Source organism: Epinephelus lanceolatus, chromosome 5, assembly GCF_041903045.1.
Source record: "Epinephelus lanceolatus isolate andai-2023 chromosome 5, ASM4190304v1, whole genome shotgun sequence".
Taxonomy (NCBI): Eukaryota; Metazoa; Chordata; class Actinopteri; order Perciformes; family Serranidae; genus Epinephelus; species Epinephelus lanceolatus.
In genome coordinates this window covers 27,238,744-27,260,551 of record NC_135738.1, presented here as the reverse complement: position 1 = coordinate 27,260,551, position 21,808 = coordinate 27,238,744, and the positions used below count along the sequence as shown (strand labels likewise).

The 21,808-nt window shown below is 41.6% G+C and overlaps 1 protein-coding gene across 1 annotated transcript; it reads right to left on the bottom strand.

Annotated features, from left to right (window-relative positions):
* Window positions 1-640: 640 nt before the first annotated feature.
* Window positions 641-21,392, bottom strand: slc17a8 (solute carrier family 17 member 8). Its single transcript, XM_078168000.1, has 12 exons — window positions 20,859-21,392; window positions 18,158-18,413; window positions 17,821-17,939; window positions 12,434-12,548; window positions 10,087-10,174; window positions 9,215-9,301; window positions 5,657-5,799; window positions 5,368-5,517; window positions 4,073-4,205; window positions 3,456-3,566; window positions 2,403-2,530; window positions 641-1,998 (listed from the first exon to the last, which is right to left on the bottom strand). Exons 1-12 carry the CDS (start codon window positions 20,957-20,959, stop codon window positions 1,669-1,671), a joined length of 1,761 nt encoding a protein of 586 aa, XP_078024126.1. The 5' UTR covers window positions 20,960-21,392; the 3' UTR covers window positions 641-1,668.
* Window positions 21,393-21,808: the final 416 nt, after the last annotated feature.

The window sequence follows — 21,808 nt, the reverse complement described above, 5'->3', positions numbered from 1 at the left end:
CTTGCACGCATGCTCACTCACTATCTGTAGGTGTCATCCCGGTGTCAATTGAGTCATCCGCTGAATCACAATCAACCAATAGCACAGCGACACACCTTCTCTGTCAGCCTATCATCTTACTGCTCCTCATTTTAAATATGGTTCTTACTCTGGCGTAGTTCTTTTTTACTGCCGCCGTGCGCACCCTCTACCTCCCTATTGCCACCTAGTCTTTACAGATTCATCAGCCTCATCTGCCTCAGCAGTCAGCAGCCTCAGAGTCAGCAGCCACCACCACCAGTGTCTGGACTCCATTAGGTCTGTTAGGTTCATCAGATGTCCCTAGATCACAAAATATCTCCCTCTGGTGAGACTTTATAGTAGTCATGGGTATTTACTGTCTCCAGCTTTGATCTGCTTTGATCAGCAGTGATGGAAATACAACACTCGGGTGGATGCGTCAACTTCTGCCCCTTTGCCAGCACAATGCAACAACGGGCTGCCACAAAGTACAGCCCTGGAGAGCTGCTAGCATGGCGTTAGACTCTGTTTTGTTCTCCATTGCACACAGTTTGCAATTTGATGATTATCTTTATAATTTCTTTGAATACACACATTAACATGAACCTCATACAAGTACTCAATATTTCAAAACCTCCACAGGACTTTATGTCTCTAAACAATCTCAATACAGAATAGAAATGTAGTTTATTACATCTCCAGTGTTTTCAAGTAAAGTGCAAATCAAATCAATGCTCTCAAACAATAAGATAATAATTTACTGTACAAAATGTCTCTTCTTTAGCAGTAATGATAAACAGTGAGTGTTCCCATACTCTTTTATGATTAAACATTACAGTACGTTGTTTTTAGAACCAAACTGGGTCTCCATGTATCAAACACTGAGGAATTACAAAAAAGACAAACACCTGGAGAATAAATAGTTACACTAAATGCTTCATGGAGTGACGTAAGCACTGAACTCCCCATCCATTACGTCCCATTATGAGCTCACAACACCATAAATAATGGAGCTACAATAATGCCGGAGGAAGTGCATGGTGAACCAAGACCTGCTCGGATGAGGAGAGCGAGCTAAGCGGCGACAAAGTGCAATCATTCAGCAACAGCAAATACATACAAGCAAAATAAATAAAAATAAGGCTCATAACATTAGCACTGCTGTTAAACCCATTATTACATTCCAGAAGCACATCTCTTTTCACGTTGCATAGCTGACACAAAACATTTTAAAAACTGTTCACAGGGAAAGTAAAGTCAGGTTTAAAAGCTGATATGTGTTTCTAACATTCTTTTAACACAGTTGGTTCATGAATGTTGGTCTGTGGTTCACTTTCTGTTACACTAAGCATACTAGTCTACAGTTTATGTCAGTGTAGATTAAATCTATTGTTCTGATTATATCATGTATTTGTTGTTTCCTTGTTTCTTATTTTGTCCTAATGGATTTCTAATAAACATTATGCTTGATTTGATCATTTTTTGACGTTACAGTACATCACAGTTATACTGGAGTATTGACCAAAAATGAAAAACGGCCGTCTTGAGGTACATATGATGTTGCTGCTCCTGTCACTTCTCTGATGTTTCTGACATTTCCACAGGTGTGATATCAATCTTTAAGCCTCCTCCAGAATGTTTTGGAAGTCCTTTGCCCCACAGGGCGTCTCACTGGTAACGGTCCTGGTAGTCGCCATTCCCAAAATGTTCCTCCTCCTCCTGCATGGTCACCCCTTTCTTCTTTTTCCAGCCCTGTATTCGACCAGATGAATTGTCTGCGGTGCCGTAACTCCTTTTTGGAGCCACCGCACTCTCCATGTTGAGCTCTGACTCTTCAGCCAGCTCGTCCTCATCAATAATGCCACATTTATCCTCGCTGGTACTCTCAGGGTTGGCCCAGTCCTGCTGCTCTCCCGAGGCAAAGATAGCGTAGAAGATGACCCCTGAGTAATGCACCATGGACGCAATAACAAAGACATTCTGCCACTCCAGACGAGTCTGTGGGGAGATGAATGGAGTCAATGAATTTCCTCTCCAAAGCTGAGGTAGCGTTGTAAATCTACTGCCTTACTCATGGCACTGGAAAAACTGTAACTGCAGTGCGTATAATAAATTTTACAGAGAAATAAATTATTAACAACTGCCACTGATTGGTGCAAGATTACATACACTGACTTTGGGTTTCACCAAAAACCAAACCTGCTGTGTCAGTGAACACTGTTCCTAAATTCCCTGTTATGTTTTATACCCTTATAATTAAAAACAATTTCAACAGAATATGAATAGGAATTTAATCACAGTCAAGATAAGAGCAAAATACCCAGGATGAATGACAACTACTCCCAGCAGGTCTGTTATTATATGTGCCAAATTGTCACCGTTATAAATCGATCTTGCTATACCTTGTGTTTTGTCAGGGCTCCAACAATCAGAGGACACACCATTCCTGACAGCGTTCCCACCCCATTAGAAATGCCCATCAGGATGCTGGCATAGCGAGGAGCAATATCCAAATGATTGACGTTAAAACCTGAAGACACACAGAAACATTTGACTAACCATGAACATAGTTTAGATTTTTCGGTTGCCTTGACAACAGTCTATAAAATATTTAGGAGAAGTGCTGTGTGAGGGCTTGGCAAGCTAATGCACGGATGCAGCATGACACCCAAAGGAAGTCTTTCATAATACAAAAGATAGAAAACGCCAAGAAAACAGCCCTGTCTCCCAGAAATGATGTTATATACAACTAATTTGAAACAGAAAATACATTTTGAAGGCACATTGCGAAGTGCACTACAACATAATGAAGAAATGTTGCTTATTCATGGCAGGTTGAAATCTGTTTTTACTGAACATATCAGCAAAATAAAATGCTCACTGACAATGTATTAGGAGTTATTTTCCACCAAAATATCTTGCAATAGTATCTACTGTGACAAGTTACTACAACATAATTTGTTTTAATTACCTTTTTTTATTAACATACAACTGACATCACAATGTTTCCCAAACCTAAACCGAAGGACTTTTGTCACCTAGACCTAAGACAGGAGTCTGGACACAAACCTGAAGTTCTGGCAGAACTAGGTCTCACACTTCATACATCAGCCATCCTCCCCAACCACCTCTTTCTAAAGCCTATATGGTACATGAATGTAGAGTTTCACTCTCTGACAGACACGTTGTCTCTGAGCATAATCCAGGCAGCAATCTGGGCCCCTATTCTCAAGCTTTCAATAGCTTATCAGGGCGTTCCATTTCACTCTCCATTATTTCTTGTGAATTGTACATGTACTTTTTCTTTGTCTGTTTCTGTGAATAAATTTGTGGAGAAAAAAAATACATTGCCATAACAACATAATTAAAAAAGAGCAATATCCTGTCTATTTGAATGTTTTTATTGGACCTTTTCAGGTAAAACATTTGTTACCATGGTGCAGATGTTGCAATACCTGAGATGGCGAATCCACTGAACCCTACAGCCAGAACGAGGAAGGAGATGGCGATCCCTCGAGTGTGAGAAAACCCCACCACCAACAGCAGAGTAGCCTCCATACCAAACCCTGTAAAAATACAGGACCAGACAATGTGATGTAGGAAACAACACCATCAACATTTTACCTGCAACATTCCCACTGGACTACTTTACAACTAAAACATTTGCCTGAGGTACTTTTTGTACACTGTACTGCCATGTTTTTAAATATGTGTTGCTGTTTTTTAACAGTTCCTAAAATGTACAGAAAACGTTCAGCAAAAGACATAGCTGACACCAAAAAGACGTTATCTCCTTAAATCTGTACACACCAGTACCAGTTAAAGCTAACACAGCACAAGAGCAATGACTGACAGTGATACGGAGATTATTAAAAAAATAATATAATGTTACTTTAATGTTTACAGAAGAAATAATTAACATTTCACCACTTTCACAACTACTGGCTCATGCAAGAACGGTTGAAAACCCTTACTGGGCACAATAACTATAAAACCGGAGAGTGGATCTTTTAGTTTCCAATATAAAGATAAATAATGACAAAAAGTATTGCCTCTATTTACCACAACGTACCTCCACAGTTCATGAGTTTCCTCACATTTGTGGTAGACATGATTTTATTACTGCGTAAGAAGTCAGCCAGCTGCCCTCCGATAGGAACTACAATTGTCATCACCATGTGGGGTACGGCGGACAGGATCCCCACCTGTTGTGAGATCACACAATCAGGAAGTCATAATGTAAATCAACCCTGTTATTAAAGCTGGGGTAGGAAGTTTCATTTTAGTATTTTGGCACTCATAATAAACTTTCAGCATTTTGTAGTTACTAATAATGAGAGAAAACTAGACTTCTGCACCTCCTTTTGGCTCTGTTTTCAGGCTTTAGAAAATCTAGCCTATGATGGGAGACTTTGGCCAATCACAGGTCATAATGGCTGCTGTATAAATGCAGATGCACGTGCACGTCTCTTCAGTGAAAGCCTGATTCAATGGTAAAGACTCCTGCAGAAAAAGATGCTATTCAAGCTTTGGCAACAACTGCCCACACTGCAGAGCAACCCAAAAAAGGAAGATGGACTTATCAATAAAGAGAATCTGACAATAAATGAAACCGAACATATCAGCAAAGTGTTTCAGAGATGAAGAGAAGATGTTGCTAATGGTTTAGCCCTCTGTAGACCGGAGCTAAAGGTTCATGGCTGTGGCATCAAGTTCATGTTTATGTAGCTTACATTAGTGAGAGCATCGAATTACAGTGTGTCCTCCCCTTCACTTCTGGAGATGGACCCCTAGTCAGTGGCTGCAGTATCTTGAATCCAGCCAGCGCAAACCCAAGCTCTGGGGGACCAGAAAGCCCCAACTCACTGCTATGACACATGAGAGCTGGCACTGCTGCTGGCCCCAATACTGTTATGACACCTGGTGCTGGGGGGGGTTGCACTGGCAAAAAATCGAGCCGCTACAGTTGATGACTGAGGGTCCATCTTTGGTGCTGTTGCACATTCGCCCCCTAGTGAAGCAGTCCACAGGGGCAGGGGGTGGGGCATAGGAATGGTGGAGTGCTTAGCTAGCTAATTCTTGTCTGATAAACAGAGAGAAGGCGAGAGCGGACAACTCTGCAATTAAATGACAAATAAATCAACGTATGGGAAACACTGAGTCACTGTATGAAGTGTGTGGTCGTCTGGTGGGCAGGGCTTAGGAAAGAGAGGTTAGGGAGAAGAGCTGTAGGAGGAGGGCAATTTTCCTTCTCTGGACTTCTGCCTACCCCAGCTTTAATGATCTTTTTTGATTTTTATTTTTCATAGTCAGTTGAATGGTTATTGTGAAATATGGTATATACTATACAAATATAGTGAGGCCAACCTTGCTTATGGGGAAGCCAAAGACTTCCTCAAAATATGCCGGCTGGCTGATGAGGAGCAGGTAGAAGGTCCAGCTGCGGCAGAAGTTGGCCACGATGATGGCATAGACGGGCATGGATGTAAAGAAACGACGCCATGGAGTCTTGAATTTCTGTGATTGGGAGACAGAAGCCAGTGTATACCATTTATAATGTGTGTGTGGATATGTGTGGAGATGTCAGAATTTTTGCAGAATGATCAAACATTACTCTGTGATACCCTGAAAGTGGCAGCATGTTATGCACACACACCTCAGTGACACTCAGTTGGCGCATTGTTTCACCAATGGTGGTCTCGATGTACGTCCTCTCCTCGTCAGAGATTGTGGGATGTTCAGCAGGACTTCCATATGCCAGCAGGAGCCACGTGACATACCATATGATCCCAAAAACACCTTTTCATAAAATGACAGCAACAAAACATGACAATTATAGTGACGGCTTTGTGAGACGTAGGACAGACTAATTAAAACAAGGCAGAGCTTTCTCTTTGCCACAAGATTTTTCATTATTAAAAATGAAGTGAACAAGGTATGAGTCACACAGCCCAGACAGGAAAATGCTAATTTACATCAATAAATCATGAGATTATATCAGAGCTGAACCAGGGTAGATTTTTATTAAAACACATTTGGCAAAGTATGAATTTTATGTCAGTGTTAATCATTTTAATCAAACTCTAAAGCAATTCAGATAACGCTTACTGTGTGAAGCATACAAAGTACAGCTGCCAGTGCCCAGTGTGTATAATGACTGACTCAAACCCTCAAAGGATAACTTCGGTGTTTTTCAACCTGGGCCCTATTTCCCCATGTGTATGTGTGCGTATGATTCATGGGTACCACTCGTTTTAAAATTGGTTCAGTATTAAGGGAGGCGGATGCAACTAGGAGCCGTGAAACAAGCTAAAACGGTAACAGGGGCAAATGCATCCCGTATAAGTTTGCACATTAAAAGTGCTTTTTTTCGCCACTGACTGGTTCAGATCGCCAGTGCTATCTCTGTAAATAGCATATTAAGCGTTTCCCTTACCTCTGGGCTGTGACGTCATCTCGTGAGAGCTTTGCTCCACTGTGTCTGTAGCTCTCTCTACTCATGGGACAGCCATTTTCTTGAGATAGAGGTGTTTCGGGATTGGATGTCTTCTCTTCTTTGGCTTGCAGTAGTCATCTTGGGAGAAGTGAGCACTGCAGACCCGATGGTCTGCAAGGCGCAGTGTCTGGACAGGAGTGTTAGCATCCATTTGTAGCACAACTAGCCCCAACTTCAGCATCTCGCCGTCCAACAAAGACAGCCTATGAAAGCTGTACGGGGTGTTGCGCGACATCCTGTTCTTGCAATTTGGATAAGCACAAACTCGAACCATTGTTTTCAATCGATGCAGTAAAACTCTCAACTGTACTCCGGGACAACCAGTGCCATTCTGAGCGGCGTTCAGCATGGCTCCTCTGTTTTCTTCTGGCAACAAGCAAAGCTCTCGCGAGATGACGTCACACAACCCAGAGGTAAGGGAAACGGTTAGTATGCTATTTACAGAGATAGCACTGGCAATCTGAACCGGTCAGTGGCGAAAAAAAGCACTTTTAATGCGCAAATTTATATGGGATGCATTTGCCCCCGTTACCGTTTTAGCTCGTTTCGGGGCTGCCGGCTGCATCTGTCTCCCTCAATACTGAACCAATTTTAAAACGAGTTGGACCTATGAATCATACGCACACATACACATGGGGAAATAGGGCCCAGGTTGAAAAATACTGAAGTTATCCTTTAACACCCTATAGCATATAGACCATAACATGAATAGGTCAAATATATATAAATTAGTAGGAATGGTTTTAATCCACAGGTGTAAAAATGGATCCTATGCAAAAGCAGTCTCTGTGGGCCCCCTGTCCTTCCTCACTAGATCTATGTCTCTCTTACACGCCTACTGAATTATTATTATTTATTTTTTTTTACAAAGTCAGTTTGATTTCTTTCTTGTCATTTTTGCAATTTCCCTTTTTGGGGGAAAGACAGGACAGCATATGTCAGTGCTCCAGCAGAATAAGCAGTCACATCCTTGTCTTTAGCTGCATTTAGAAACAAATCCCACTGCAGGGGCGGACTGAACCATTTTGCACCTCTAAAGGGTGAGAGGAGCCTTAGAGACCCTCCATTATATTTTAATACAAAGTTCAGTCTTTCAACCAACTTATCCAGCCAATTTTAATTAAGTTATGGCAATAATCACTTAGAAATAATACATTACAAAAAAACCCCAAAACTATTCATTCCAGGCTTTTCGAGGGCCCCCCTCCCACTGGGGCCCTGGGCAATCAGTCCCACGTTCCCCTACTACAATGCCTCTGTTTACATCCATTTGTTAAAATGGCAACAAACTGTGTTGTTAACCTCAGTTTTAAAATTATTGGAAAAACACAGAGACCCCTTTCATGGTAGCAAGTAGTTTGGCAGTTTGTGAAATATTCGTATTTGAGTGTTACATGAGAAGATCAGTACCACTTTTATGTCTGTATGAAGCTACTGTCAGCAGCCAGTTAGCTTAGCGTAGCACAAAAACTAAAATCAGCTAGCCTGGGTCCGTCCAAAGGTAAGATATTAGCCCTTTTTAGATTGGAATTATGCACATTTGCAGGAAAGCCCAATCAGTCTTTTTTCAGCATTTTTCGTGGCAATGGAGACGTGAGCAAGTAACAAAACGTGTAGCTGAGCGTGTGACGTAAACAGTGACGTGGGAGGGAAGCCGCAGCTAGTCAGGTGGCGATTCTCTCGTATGTCGGCCCGTTCTTCACCGTTCCTGTCATCTGACGGTTAATGGCCTCTTTGTTTGCGAGGGCAAGGAGGGTGCGCAATTCCTTGTCTCCCCAGTTGCTCATCTTACAGTGTCTGTCAGGTTTGCGTTTCCCTCTTGTTACTAGCTGCTCACTAATTCCTGCTATCAGCCGTTTCCTGTTTATCCACCGCCAGTGGGTCGCACGTGCAGTGTCATCAACAGCTCCTCCCACAAGTCATCAACAGCCCCTCCCGTTGCGGAAGGCCGCCTACCCAACGAGGCGGAAAATTGGGTGCCTCGGATCAACTCGCTATTCCGCCTCTGTGTGTATAAACGCTCGCAGCTGGCCGGAAAAACGGCCCAACATTTGCTGGAAAATCTGGCAGTGTAAAAGGGGCTATTGTGAAGCAAGGGCAACAAAGAATTCTCCGTAAACTAAATTCCTTTTCTGTCAGTCCCGTCATCCTCTGCCATTTCCATCAGTCTTTCACTGAGAGCCTTCTGTGTTTTTCATTTATCTGCTGATTTCACAACCTCACACTAAAAGACATAAACATTGCTTAAATCTGCTCTAAGATCACAGGAATGACACTACAGGACTTGACTGGTTTTAGCAATCAATAAATCCTCCAAAAAGTTGCAACTATTTTAGCGTCTTCTGGACATGTTGCTGCAGGCTAATTTCTCTGTTGCCATCAGGGTGTCGTTACACTTTACCTGCTTATAAAACTAACCAGTATTCAAAACCTTTAGATCCCTCTGCTATTTGTCTTTTAATTTCTCTATATTATTCCACTGAACTCCTTAGCATATTTTTTTATTTCTGTTTTTTTTATCTTGTTACACATTTACTTATGTGTCTACATGTTACTGTATGGTATGTTATAGGATGTGTATGATGCAAGCTGTTTAAACAAATTGCCCCTGGTAAGATTAATAAATTTGTTTGAATCTGAATTTGAATTTAAATTTGAGTGACTGAAACATTTGTGCCGATTTTGTGTTTGTAATGTTTATTCAAGCACCAGTGTTACCATAGACATAGAAGACCGAAGACCATCCAACGTACTGAACGAGCACTCCAGCTAAAGGCATGGCGATCACTGCTCCTGCGTAGGATCCTGGGAACAATTGATGTCAGATGTCAGTGTCAAAGTATGATTATACCAGCAGGAATATCAGATCACAGTGGCATAAAATATATTATATAAATACAATATTATATAATATTATAATATATAATATATATTAAATCAATACATACTGAGAAAATGTTTTGTCTCTTTATATTTTCTTTTCACAAGTTTGAATATACCAGAAATATTCAACCTAATGAGGTTACAGTGCAACAGCCTTCAATAGCACAAAAAAATACACCATAGTGAAATTGTGTCTGAATAAAAAGAAACACATCAAAGAAACGCATTAGTTTCGTTGACTAAATGCTGAGTCGTTGGCATTGCCGAGACAGAGAGGGCGTGTTAATGTGTTTTCTATTATCAGACAGATTCATGAACACTGTGGTTTTGAATGGAGCAGGGAGCATGAGAGTGCTTTTGGACTGTAAGCAATGTGACGCTTCATTTAGGTGAATAGAGGGAGAAGCTCCGTCTGAGTACGCAGGTGAGCCGTGCTCATTTACAGACAATGTCAAGAGGGTTTTGATGCGTGGGTTGTCATGGTACCAGTTAAAAGGGCAACGTGGTTATTTTAATTTCAGTAGAGACGGCAGTGGACTAAATCTGCAAAACAAAATGACCTCTCTCATGTTCATTTACTGACCAGCCTCACACAGATGGACAGGGTTGTGTGAACTGGTTTGTGTCAGTGCAAAGCTTTGTGTTGTGGTCAGTTTGGGAGCGTTCACTGAGTATTTTGACAAGAGGAAACCAGAGGCAACGCTCACCACAGAATGAAGTTGTGGCCAGTCGACTCCGTTCAAGAGGTGGCGCCCATTTTGACCACATCCCGTGACATGCTGGATAGGTGACACCCTAGCAGGGACATGGTGTGGAAGATGTCAGAGGTCAAAGATTGACTGGGAGGAAACTTGGGATTTATCTGGAAATGCTTAAAAAAATGTTTTTTGGAAATACACTTGTTTGCTTTCTTGCTGAGAGTTAGATGAGAAGATTGATACCACTCTGGTGAGTGCATGATAAATATGAAGCTATTGAATAGAGTTCCTTAGCTTAGTTTGATTTCCTACTCCCCCTACTCTAGCACGCTGACATAATCTGTTGACAGACAAGCTAACATGTAATGCCTGGCAAATACTCAAAATAGCCTCTGTGGTAGTTCCCATTACAATTGACCTATGGCTAAGCCACGCCCCCCTCCACTCACTCAGACAAACTATCAACATTCAGTGACGGGCGCTATGGCAGGTGTCACAGTACACGGCATTTTGCAGGAGGCAATTGATGATTTTTGGAGACGTAACGATCAGATGTCATTGAGAAGTAACCAAAAGGGCCTAAACTACGCATTGGAGGGATATATTCATCATTTCATTGTTGAGAAGCTCGATGAAATGCTTACATTACAAGCCAAAATTTACAGGTCACAGTGTACGCTTGTGAACCGCATCTCGTTGCCATCGCCATCAAAGACAACAAGTTAAAGTGTCACAGTTAAGGTTTTTGGCTCAGAATATGAGAAAAGGATAACGGCCTTTTTACCATCTTTACCAAGAGTGTCTCTCCGTTAGTTTGGTGCTACAGTATTTACACTGAATCATTCAGCATAACGTTTGCCAACCTTTGTTATCTCTGCGATTACAGATAAGTTAATGAAGCTAAGCTCCAGAAGTTAACGTTAGCTTAACTAGAGCCCTTTGGACAACGGCTAACAATGATGTACGATCACCGAAGTACAAAACTAGAACGAAACAGGCTAATGAACTCCCAGCAAACAAGGTGACATAATGAACAACGCAGCTAGGGGCTAACGTCAGGCTAACTTTAGCTAACGTTAGCTAGAGATGTGAAAGATAACTTTATATTTCTTTCCAGCAAAGTGACAATATGTTGCCTCAAACATGGTGTTGACTTACCTTAAAACAGATGTAGACATCATTCATGTTGAGTTGATGTTGTGGTCTAACGTTACCACACAACTTTATCCAAAGGAGACACTTTTCTCAGTTGAGATGTGGTTTAAAGTGTAAAAAATACACCCCGTCGCCCAGCCTCTCAGGATACCTTGTGTCAGAGTTGCATGTACCCCATGCACACCGTTTAACCATTTTTAAACCGAAAAAGCTCATAAAACCGAACAAAACTGACTTTCTGTAATGCATTTCAATGGACGTCCAGGCAGAGAATGTCCGAGTGTATGGGAATGGCTATATGCACTGTGATTGGCTCATCGCGTTTGAGGGCAGGACTTAGCCATAGGTCAAAAGGCCCTAACACATCAAGCCTCTGGCTTTTTTTGGGCTAATTCAGCATGGTGAATCAGCGTCAACTGAGCCCATCAGTGAACGAAATCACTCTGATTGGCATGAGAAGAGAAACTGAAGTGAGGAAAGTAAACAAACTTCTGAAGTTCCATTTAGCGCTTCAGCAGAAACATTTTGTGATGGTTTGTGTAATTGTTCACTGGTGCATGGTAAATATGCTTTGTTCTTTCAACACTGGATTGTGTCCAGATGGTCTTTCAGTTTCCCATTAGGGTGATGAGTACAGACTACTGCCGTCTGCTGGTGTGGAGAGTTATTTCCTCTCACACGGGCGCAGGCCGTCAGCTGTAGTCTTTGCGGTGTGTTCATGTGCAACTTTTTGGCCAAACCACAGGCGACATGAGGCGACACAAGAGTTGGCTCTCACTGCCACTAGTTCTTTGAAGATGGTTTGGAGTGTCTGGGCCTTTAAGTTGTGGATAGTGGGAGTGATCCCATCACAAGATGGTCTCTAGTTGTTTTTGCACTTTTTAAAAATTTGCACAATTATGGTATAAATTAAACTTACAAGATACAACGTGAACCAATCACTGAGCTTAAGAGGTGCTAGTACTGTAGACGGATTTTGTTACATTCAGACAGAGCCCGGCAACCTGTTTCTCGTGCTGATGCCAAGCTAAGCTAACCAGCTACTGGCAACAGTTTAAGGTTTATCTTATAAACATGACAGTGGTATTGATCTTCTCATCTAACTCTCAACAAGGAATCAAATATGCATATTTTTCCAAAATGTTTAATTGTTTCAAGTCGAACGTTTTCACCTTTTTACTGACGACATGTTTTTTCTTACCTCCACTAAGCCCTGCAGGATGCGGACAAACATGACACAGCCGTAGTGCACCCTCGCTGCTGACGGGATGAACATGTTGAGCACTGACGTCAGGAAAATGGCAGCCCCAAACACCCTGTAGAAATACTGGAGTGTCATCATATTGTGTGGATAAAAGTTAGGGGACGGTTAAATCAAAGTCCTGTTGATTCAGGTACTTATGTGGACATTTCCTACACCTTTTGTGATGACTGGCTCAACGGTTAAAGAGTACGGTCCATATATGTGCTGAGCCATGCCCTCTCTAAAGGTCAGTGGTCAATATCATCTAAACACAATGAGATATCAACAACCTTTCGCTAACTTTTGATGAGCTTGGTCCCAGTGAAACCAGTGACCACAGATTGGTATGATTAATGTTGGTTTATGGAAATGCATGAAAAACACAATGCACCTGTTTGGAAGGTGACTGCCGTGAGACTCAAGGAACACCACAGTGCCTTGAAAAATAAAATCAAGAGTACATCTCAAGTCATCATTTTGATGATTATATTTTATTCTGATGAATATTTTTCTCATTACTGTGTTTTCAAATATTCTAATACATTTCTTTGCCATGAAACTTTGAACTGCAGCTGTGTTTGAAAGGTTCTGGGACAAAGAATAAACCTGCCTTTCCTTTAAGGTCTTTAGCCATGTAGACATATCATTTTTCTTTGGATGACCAACATGTAACCCTGGACAAAATAACAATATATATATATATATATATATATATATATATATATGTACTTGGCACACTTATATTTTCAGGCTATAGGGGTGCAAATGAGAACTCATTTGTGCTTGTACCCTGATATATCCATCAAACAAAGCATTTAATATCACATACGACTGAAGCACGACTTTGAAACAACAGACCAACAAATACAAAATAATTTTTATGTATTTATTTATATATATATATTTTTGTGTGTGTGTGTGTGTGTGTGTGTGTAGGAGAGAGAATAGGTAGTAGAACAATCTCAGAAGTAGTTGTACCACTTCTTTGCCGTCATCTTGTTGGCAAATTGCCTCTCAAGATCATCGATGTGCGACCTCATGGTGGTTTCAGTCTGCTCCATCTGAAGCTCAGCACTGGTTTTAGCCACTGCAAGGAATTCCATGTGACGACAGACCTCCAACCTCTTGGCCTCCACGTTATTATCAAGGGCCTCTTCCAATCCTCACCCTTCATCTGCTCCAGCTCAGCATGCAGTTCCTCACTGATGCTTGCCTGCTGCTCAAGATCATTCTGGGTTTCTCTGAGTGTTGTGCTGATCCTTTCCAACTGCAGTGTTGTTTCGCTGGTTGGAGTGGTCAGGTCGCAGACATTCTCCCGCTGCTCTTGGAGCTTGTTGAGGAGTTCGGCCAGCAAGTCCTCTCTGATGTCCAGGAGGACTCTCTGGCCTCTAGTTTCACAGTGTGGCGCAGGGTGGCAAACCCCGTGTAGAGCTAGTTTCGAGCAATGCAACCCGAGGCGCGCTCAGTTTGGTAGTTTGGCAGACCAAGGTGCGCTGAGATGGGTGTGGCGGCGCAGCAGGGGGAGGTGTCGACAGATCCAGCTTGGCGCAGTGACAGTTTCGTGCCCAAAGGCTTCGCCGAAGGTGCGCTAAAAGCTCGCCAGCTGAAACCAGGTCTACTGTCAGCGCAGGCGGAGCGCAGCCGGTGTAGCGGAAGTTTGGCTGACTGGCGGACAGTGCATACATCACCAAAACCTCACAGGCAGGTTTCCAATATGTCAGGCACATTAACAATGCAATAAATACCCACAAAAACTACTATTCAATGCAACTATCTGCAATCAGCACATAAATGTATCTATATCGACTGTCCCGTCACATCTGATGTCAGATTAAAGGAGATTGGCACTGTTTGGCACGTTTGGCACGCGTAATGGAAACCCGTGGAGGTCTGCTCGCAGTTCCGTATATTCAGACACTGCGAGCTTGGACCTCCCGGAACAAAACATCAGTTTCCTCCTGGGAGAAGTTTGGCCGTCTGACGCTGCTGCTCTCTTCTGTCATGGCGAATTGAGGAAGCTCTCATTACGTCTTCGCGCGGCGCATTTAAGGGTGAGGAGAGGGGCTCATTTGATTGGTGTGATGTGAATCGGCTGTGTAAATCCCACTCCACGCCTTATCTCCTCCCTCTTTCCGACTTGCACAGGTAGGAGGGACGGAGGTGGGAAAGAGGAGTAGCTGCGCCAGCGCGCACGGTGTGCCAAACTTGCAAAATCCACCTGGCCACACCCAGTTAGCGAAGCGCAGGTGCGCTGCGCCTCCGCCTCGCCCGGTCTGCGAAACTAGAGGCCTACGTCTCTGAGCCTGGCCTCATCATCACCTAGTTCACAACGAACTTGTTCTTGTAGTGAACTTAGACAGAAATTCATTTGAGGTTCCAAGTCTGTAGAATATAAATCTATGACTTGCAGGTTCGTGTTCTGCTGGACCTCTGTGTTATTTCTCGTTTCCCTTCTCCCCGTTTGAGATTAGGTACAATTTTGATCTGCACTGAAACAGTCAAAGGCTCTGTACCAAATTTGAGTCTGTGAGAAATGTGTCTGAACCACACCGCAATTCGCAGCAAGCAAAATGATGTCATCATGATATCACAGGATCGCCTTGAACTTCAAAGACATGATGACATCATAACATTCTGTTTTGTCTTTTAAAAAATTCTATTTAGAATTTTTAACTTGAATTTAATTTCATCACATTTTTAATTCAAATTTAACTGGCATGAAAAAAAAACATGTTGCTGAAGCAGTTACATATTACATATTAAATATGCAGGTCTCACATATGAGGGTTCCATGTTATACTGATATAGTCCATTCTTTGATTGCTATACAAACCATATGAAGTAAAATATTGGGGGTAATTTTTGTAACATTTCCCTGAGTTTTTGATTACTTATTTTTAAGTAATCCATTCAAAATAATGTTCCCAAAATGTTCTGATAACCTCATGAACTAATGTTTTGGGGCTAATATTCATAACATTTCCCTGAGGTTCTGTGTTGGTAACCTTTTAGGTAACCCTCCCACAATGTTCTAGAAAGTTTTTTTTGTTCAACATAACATTCCCAAAATGTTCCACTAACCACATGATATAACGTTTTTTTGTGACGTTTCCCTTAGGTTGTGTGCTGGTAGCCTTTTAGGTAACCCCTCAGTAATGTTTTGGGAATGTCACAATAACATTAGTTCCAGGTCAGGAAAACTTGCCGTTGTAACATCTAGGGAACGTTATGCAGGATTGTCAAGAAACCTTCCTGGAACATTTAACCTTCCCAAAACGTTCTGGGAACATAACGATAACATTATTTGGAAAAGCTGCCATTTTAACCTCTAGGGAATGTTATGCAGGAAGGTTCAATAAACGTTGCCAAATCCTCCCCAAAAATATTCCCAAAACATTTGGGAAACATTTGAAACAACAGCTGGATGAGAGTAAGGATTCTAATAATAAATAAATAATATTTACTTCAGTTTAAATGGAGCAGCTCTTTCAAGGAGTCCTATTTTCTACACAATTCTTCCACAGAAAGTCCTAAGAAACAACATATTGTTGACTTACATTGTGATATTTGTCAGATCTGTCAGTAACAGGTAAAGACACAACAAACACATCTACCCAGAGCTGAAAGCTACTGTAGATGTCTAATATTGGCAGGCAGTATATCTCCAAATATCTCACGGCCAAAGCATCTCAGTCAGCCTTATAATGAGACAGATCTCACGCCTCTGCCTTTCATGCGCTGAGATAAAGACATCCCATTCAATCCGCAAGTTTCTGCTTCATCACCACGGTGCCGCTTAGCGCCCATCTCTTCTCTCCTTCACCTCATCCCCCCTTCCTTCTCTTTTTCCAAAACAGTGTGTAAGTGACACTTGTAATATTCCAGTGGCTGCTGTTTCAGAAAGAAATCAGAGGCAGGATCTTTCATTATTAACTCTGTCAGTGGCGTGTCCTCTTTTCCTGTGAAGCTTTTATTACAGGACTGCTATCTTCTCCATCAGCACGGCTCACCACACCATACCGCTTTAACCCTTTAACCACGCAGGCTGAGGAGGTGCTCTCCCAAAACCTTTGCCTGTTTTTTAGTCTTTCTTAGTGGTGGTGATGTCATGGCTGCAGCATCCATGACATCACCATCAACCCGTGGAATAACATCAACAAAAGACAAAAAGACATGATCTGTCTGAATACCTCACATAGCATCACAGTTTCTCTGTCATGAGGGACAGCACCAATTGTCACTGCACTGTGTTTAGGGCATAGACTGTCAATATAAATACATTTTAAATGGTTTCAAATTGGGTTATCAATTAGGTTGTAAACACTAAATCATAAGCAACACGTTAGATATAAAGGGCAACAGTGACCTGCTGTTTGCTAAATAGAACTGGTGACTCATGATTAAGATATAAAGCAGTGTCTAGATCTTGCCAAATAGTGACTCATCACTCATCACGACTATTGAAAACTGTGTTATAACTTGTTTGTAGTTGTTATATTGCTGTAAAAAGGGTTGAAAACGTAATCAATAACACAATTATAAACCATTTACGAGGCTCGTCTTGTTGTGGCGTGGTTGTTGCAAATAACTGTTAAAGTTTCCTGTTTTAATACCTCTTGCAACAGAGTGTGGAAATAAAGGTGCTGTTTAAAAACAGCTCTTATTACATCTTTCATTTCATGTTTTGTTGAAACCTTAAATTAAGACAATTTTATCTAGAAAAAAATGTTACAAATGCAAGAAGTCCATATCAACGGCTGTTGAGTGGTAGAAAGATTAGATATCATGTAAATATTACTTTAAAATTTCTTGAAAGAAAGTAAATAAAAGCTAGTTTAATAACCTGAAATACACACATACATTTTTATGGGGGTTTTGTAATAAGATGTAAAGATAGTCTGAGTGAAATTTACTCGTAAAGAGTGTTGTTGGGGATTTCCCGTAGTAAGTGAATGCCACTCCAAAAAATTTTCAGTCTAGGTTTCGTTGCAACAATAAGGGACACATATGGGTTGGGGGACATCAGCCAATTAAGCACCAATTTGTGCCTTTTTTGCACCAATGTATTGTGTAAATGTCAACTTGTCAAAATAAAAGTCCTCTCCTACTTGCATCCCAGTCACCCACCCACAAACATGAACACACACACACCTATGATTGCAAGTAATCATTAGTTTTGCCATCAATTAATTCTTTGGTTTATGAAATAGCTGAGAAATTGTTGCGCACAAAGCAACATCATCCAGGTGTTTTCTGACCAAAAGTCTCAGTTTAATTTATGCTGACATAAAACAGAGATGACAGTGTCACAGTGTAACTATTGAAAGTCATGAAGTGCATGTCACCTGTTGGCAAACAGCTTGTTGGAGATGAAACCACCAGGGATCTGAGTGACAATGTAACCCCAGAAGAAGGAGCCGTGGATCAACCCCACTGTCTCCGGGTCCCAGTTAAACTGAGCTTTCTGGAGAGGGAAAAGAAAAGAGATGCGCGCTTAAATCTGGAAACTGCATTCATTTGGCATAATCTACCCGGCTGCACCATAGATAGGTTGATTAAAATGGTTAAAACTGCAATTTAGTTTACTTCTCTGGGGCCAGACTATCTTCTGTGCAACAAGAAAAAAAGACACACATTATGCATTTAAGTCCCCCAGCGTCCTGTCTGATGTGATCCAGCTACCTGAAGCACAGGAGTCCCGTTGATGTAGACGGTGTTGTTGTTCACCATCTCCACAATGGCCACACCGAGGTTGCAGCGGATGCCAAAGGAGATGCAGAAGCCCAGCCCGCTGAGGATGGCGATGATGTAACGCTTGGGCAGACCTCCACAGCTGCAGTCCAGCAGTGGGGGAGAACGTGGCGCTGAAGCCACCGGACGTCCATCCTCTGTCAGTTCAATGTTATCCTCTTCTTCTACGTTACTACCATCTATTTTCCTAGGACGCAAATAGCAGGGAAAGAAATCACAGTGAGAGCATGTGAACGTCAGTGGAACTAGTCAGGTGTAATCTGATCAGCTTGAAATAAAAATATGTCTTCATCCAGTTTTCTTTCTCATTTAGTCTTCCACCCTCAGTATCCAAAAATGTGCTTAAGCTAAATTTAATTTCAAGTCATACAAATATCTCCAGACTACATAATATTCGAATGATAACCGCACCATAGTCCTACCACTTTTTTCTGTGATTTTGTAACACAGCACAGTAACACGAGTCTCTCTGCTCTCTTGCAGAGGGCAGGAGGTGAAGTCAAGACACACAACTTAAAAAGGTCACCACACTGCTGTGATCAGTTTGCTTTCAGGTGCAGCACTCTCCACACCTGATCCACTACCCAGAATCCACCTCTGTCTCTGTCCCCCTACTAATTGCTTTCATTAGCCTGCAGCAGATCTTTGCTACAATTCTTATCCAGCAAATTATACAGAAACTTCTGATAACAAGCACTCAGACCATCACTTTTTGAGCTCAGGGTTCTAGTGTCTTCACAGTTATTATATTATACATCAATCTTTTATCATTAACTGCTTGTCCTATTCAGTTGACATTGGCTGAAAGGCAGGGTACACCCTGGACACGTCACCAGACTATCACAGGGCTGACGCATAGAGACAGACAACCATTCACACTCACATTTACACCTACAGGCAATTTAACGTCACCAGTTAACCTAACATGTATGTATATAGTCTGTAAGAGGAAACCACGAAACCCAAGCTGACACAGGGAGAACATGAAAACTCCACACAGTAGGGTCATGGCAGACTGGCGGGTTCAAAACTGGGAATCCTGCAGCCGTTTTATTATCTAGTGTGGAAATAATACACCGTTTTGAAAACAAAGCCTTTTGCATCATAGTCAAAAAAATGGAATGATTTCAAAATATAGTCTATATGTAGTATAAATATAGTCTCATATCAGACTTACTGCAGACACGATTCTTTGAAACAACAGTTAATACAGGTGGTAGGCGTCTCAGCATATAAACAGCTGCATCAGAAATTCTAAACCACATTAAAAAGCCATCTCAGCAACATTTCCATTGGTGCATTAAACAAAAAAGGCCACCAAAAATGAACTTCCCAATTCTGAAGTCCTCAAAAAGTCTGGTTTTCCAGTATTTTGTTTATCTGTTTTTTTTTGTTTGTTTGTTTGTTTTGTTTTTTTTAAAATATAACATAAGTGTGTTTAGGGTAGCAGGACGTGATCAGTGTCAGACTCACATCATATATGAACTGTAGATGAAAAGTGTAACGAAATGCATTCAGACTAGGGGTATTAGTGTAAGTGTTTTGGTATGTAGAATGTGTATTTTGGTGTATATATTGTGGTATGTGTATAGTGGTATGTCCATCGTAGTAGATGTTTTAGACTGTATATATGTAGTAACATTTTCAGCTGACATGTAAAAGTCCAACTAGGAACAAGTGTTGAAAATTAGCAATAGCTATAAACTCTCTGTGAAACACATCAGTCCCATACTCTGTATTGGAACTATGTTAAATTGTATTGTTCCTGTAAAATAAAATAAAAATAAAATAAAATAAAATAAAATAATTGTATATATAATGTATTATTTATTGATTGATTTATTGATTAATAGATTTATTTGAATCCCAATTAGTCACTACCAAGGTAGCAACTACTCTTCCTGGGGTCCATTATTATTACATCAGTCCCATACAATACAACAATAATCACTTGCAAAAAACACTGAGCAAATTGATGAATTACTCTGATTGTTCTTTAAATTGAAAGTAAAGATTTTTTTTCAAAATCTACAATGAGTATATTATGTATAAAATATCCCCATTTTCCACTTGAACGTAATATAACCTAATGCATTCCTATTACACATGACAAAGGTGCATGCACATTAAGAATACACACACAAAATTCATATCCAAGGAAATTGCCTACTTAGTCCTTTATCTCTTAAAATGACAACAATCTCCCTCACAGAATGAGGGGCTCCCCCACCACACACACACACACACATACTCACACACACACACACACACACACACACACACACACACACACCACATCCCTCTGTGAAATATGTATCAGATATGAAATATGTATTAATGTCTTAAAATAAAATCTGTGATTACATCACTGGCAATGCCTGGCAAGCACAAGAATCAAATATTTATTTATCGTCAGGATCTCTTAGAACACGCTGGGCTTAATGTGCTCGCTTCCAGGCTCTCCACAGCCCTCTGACAGCAGATGTTTCCATTACAGTTATTTCATTTAATGAATCTCCACTGTGAACACAATACGTGGACAGTGAGAGAAATGCTTATCCTGTGCAGTCCAACAACATCTGAACTGCAAACACACCCTCCTTCCCACCACTCTCCATACACACCCTCTCACCTTTGCAGCTTTCCTAGAGAGTCCCCCACTGTGCTCTTCACTTCCTCCTTCCCAGGCTTCAGCACCTGTTCCTTCAAACCAGCTAAACCACCAAAAGGCATTTTTCTCTGCGCCTATGTTTTTCCTCCCCCGTTATCTGAAAACAGTGTCTTGATTCCTCACTACACACTCTGTTCTGACAAAGAGAGAAAATCCACTAGAAGCTGTTCATCATCCTTCCAGAGTTTGTGGCACCGGGGTTGGCTCCACCTTTAAGTGGTGCCACGAATCCCTCAGAGTTAAAACGGGCTTGTCCTCTCCACTTTTCTGTGGTGTGAGGATTCAGTGGAGATGTGGAGGGGAGTATGGTGTTGAAGTATTCCTTAATGTCCACAGCACCATGCAGCCAGAGCCTCTGGAACTTGTCTCATCTTCTACAGATCCAGTGAAGAGAATGGAGAGAGCAGATAAAAGTGTAGAATCCAGGTTTTAGTCTCTAAGCATTGTGAGCCGGGCCCCCTTTTGTCTGCAGCTGAACTGAATGAACCGCTTAGATCTCCTCTCCATCTCATAACTCATCCATCCCTGGTGAGGAGGGGCAGGTGTAGCTGGTATTCCAAAACCCAGCCCCCTCACTTTACACATCATCATCGCCATCATCTCCCCAGCACCACCCCTTCAGGTAGTTAGGTTCATCTGATAGCAGCTCCAACAGTTAAATATGCATGAGCTTGACAAGTTGCATTGAGGAGAGACAGGAGAAGCTGGACGGCTGTGGTGTAAAACGGGAGCAGGTGAAACCTTAGACAGAGCCATCAAGTTCCAGGTCTACACACCAGCTTTTCCATGACTCCTTTTCACAATGTCTGCATTTGTGAGGGAGCACCAACACCACATCTCTTATTTGACACTGATGGGCAATCCCATGAAATGTGTTCTTGCAAGCAGGGGGAAACTCACATCTCCAAGAG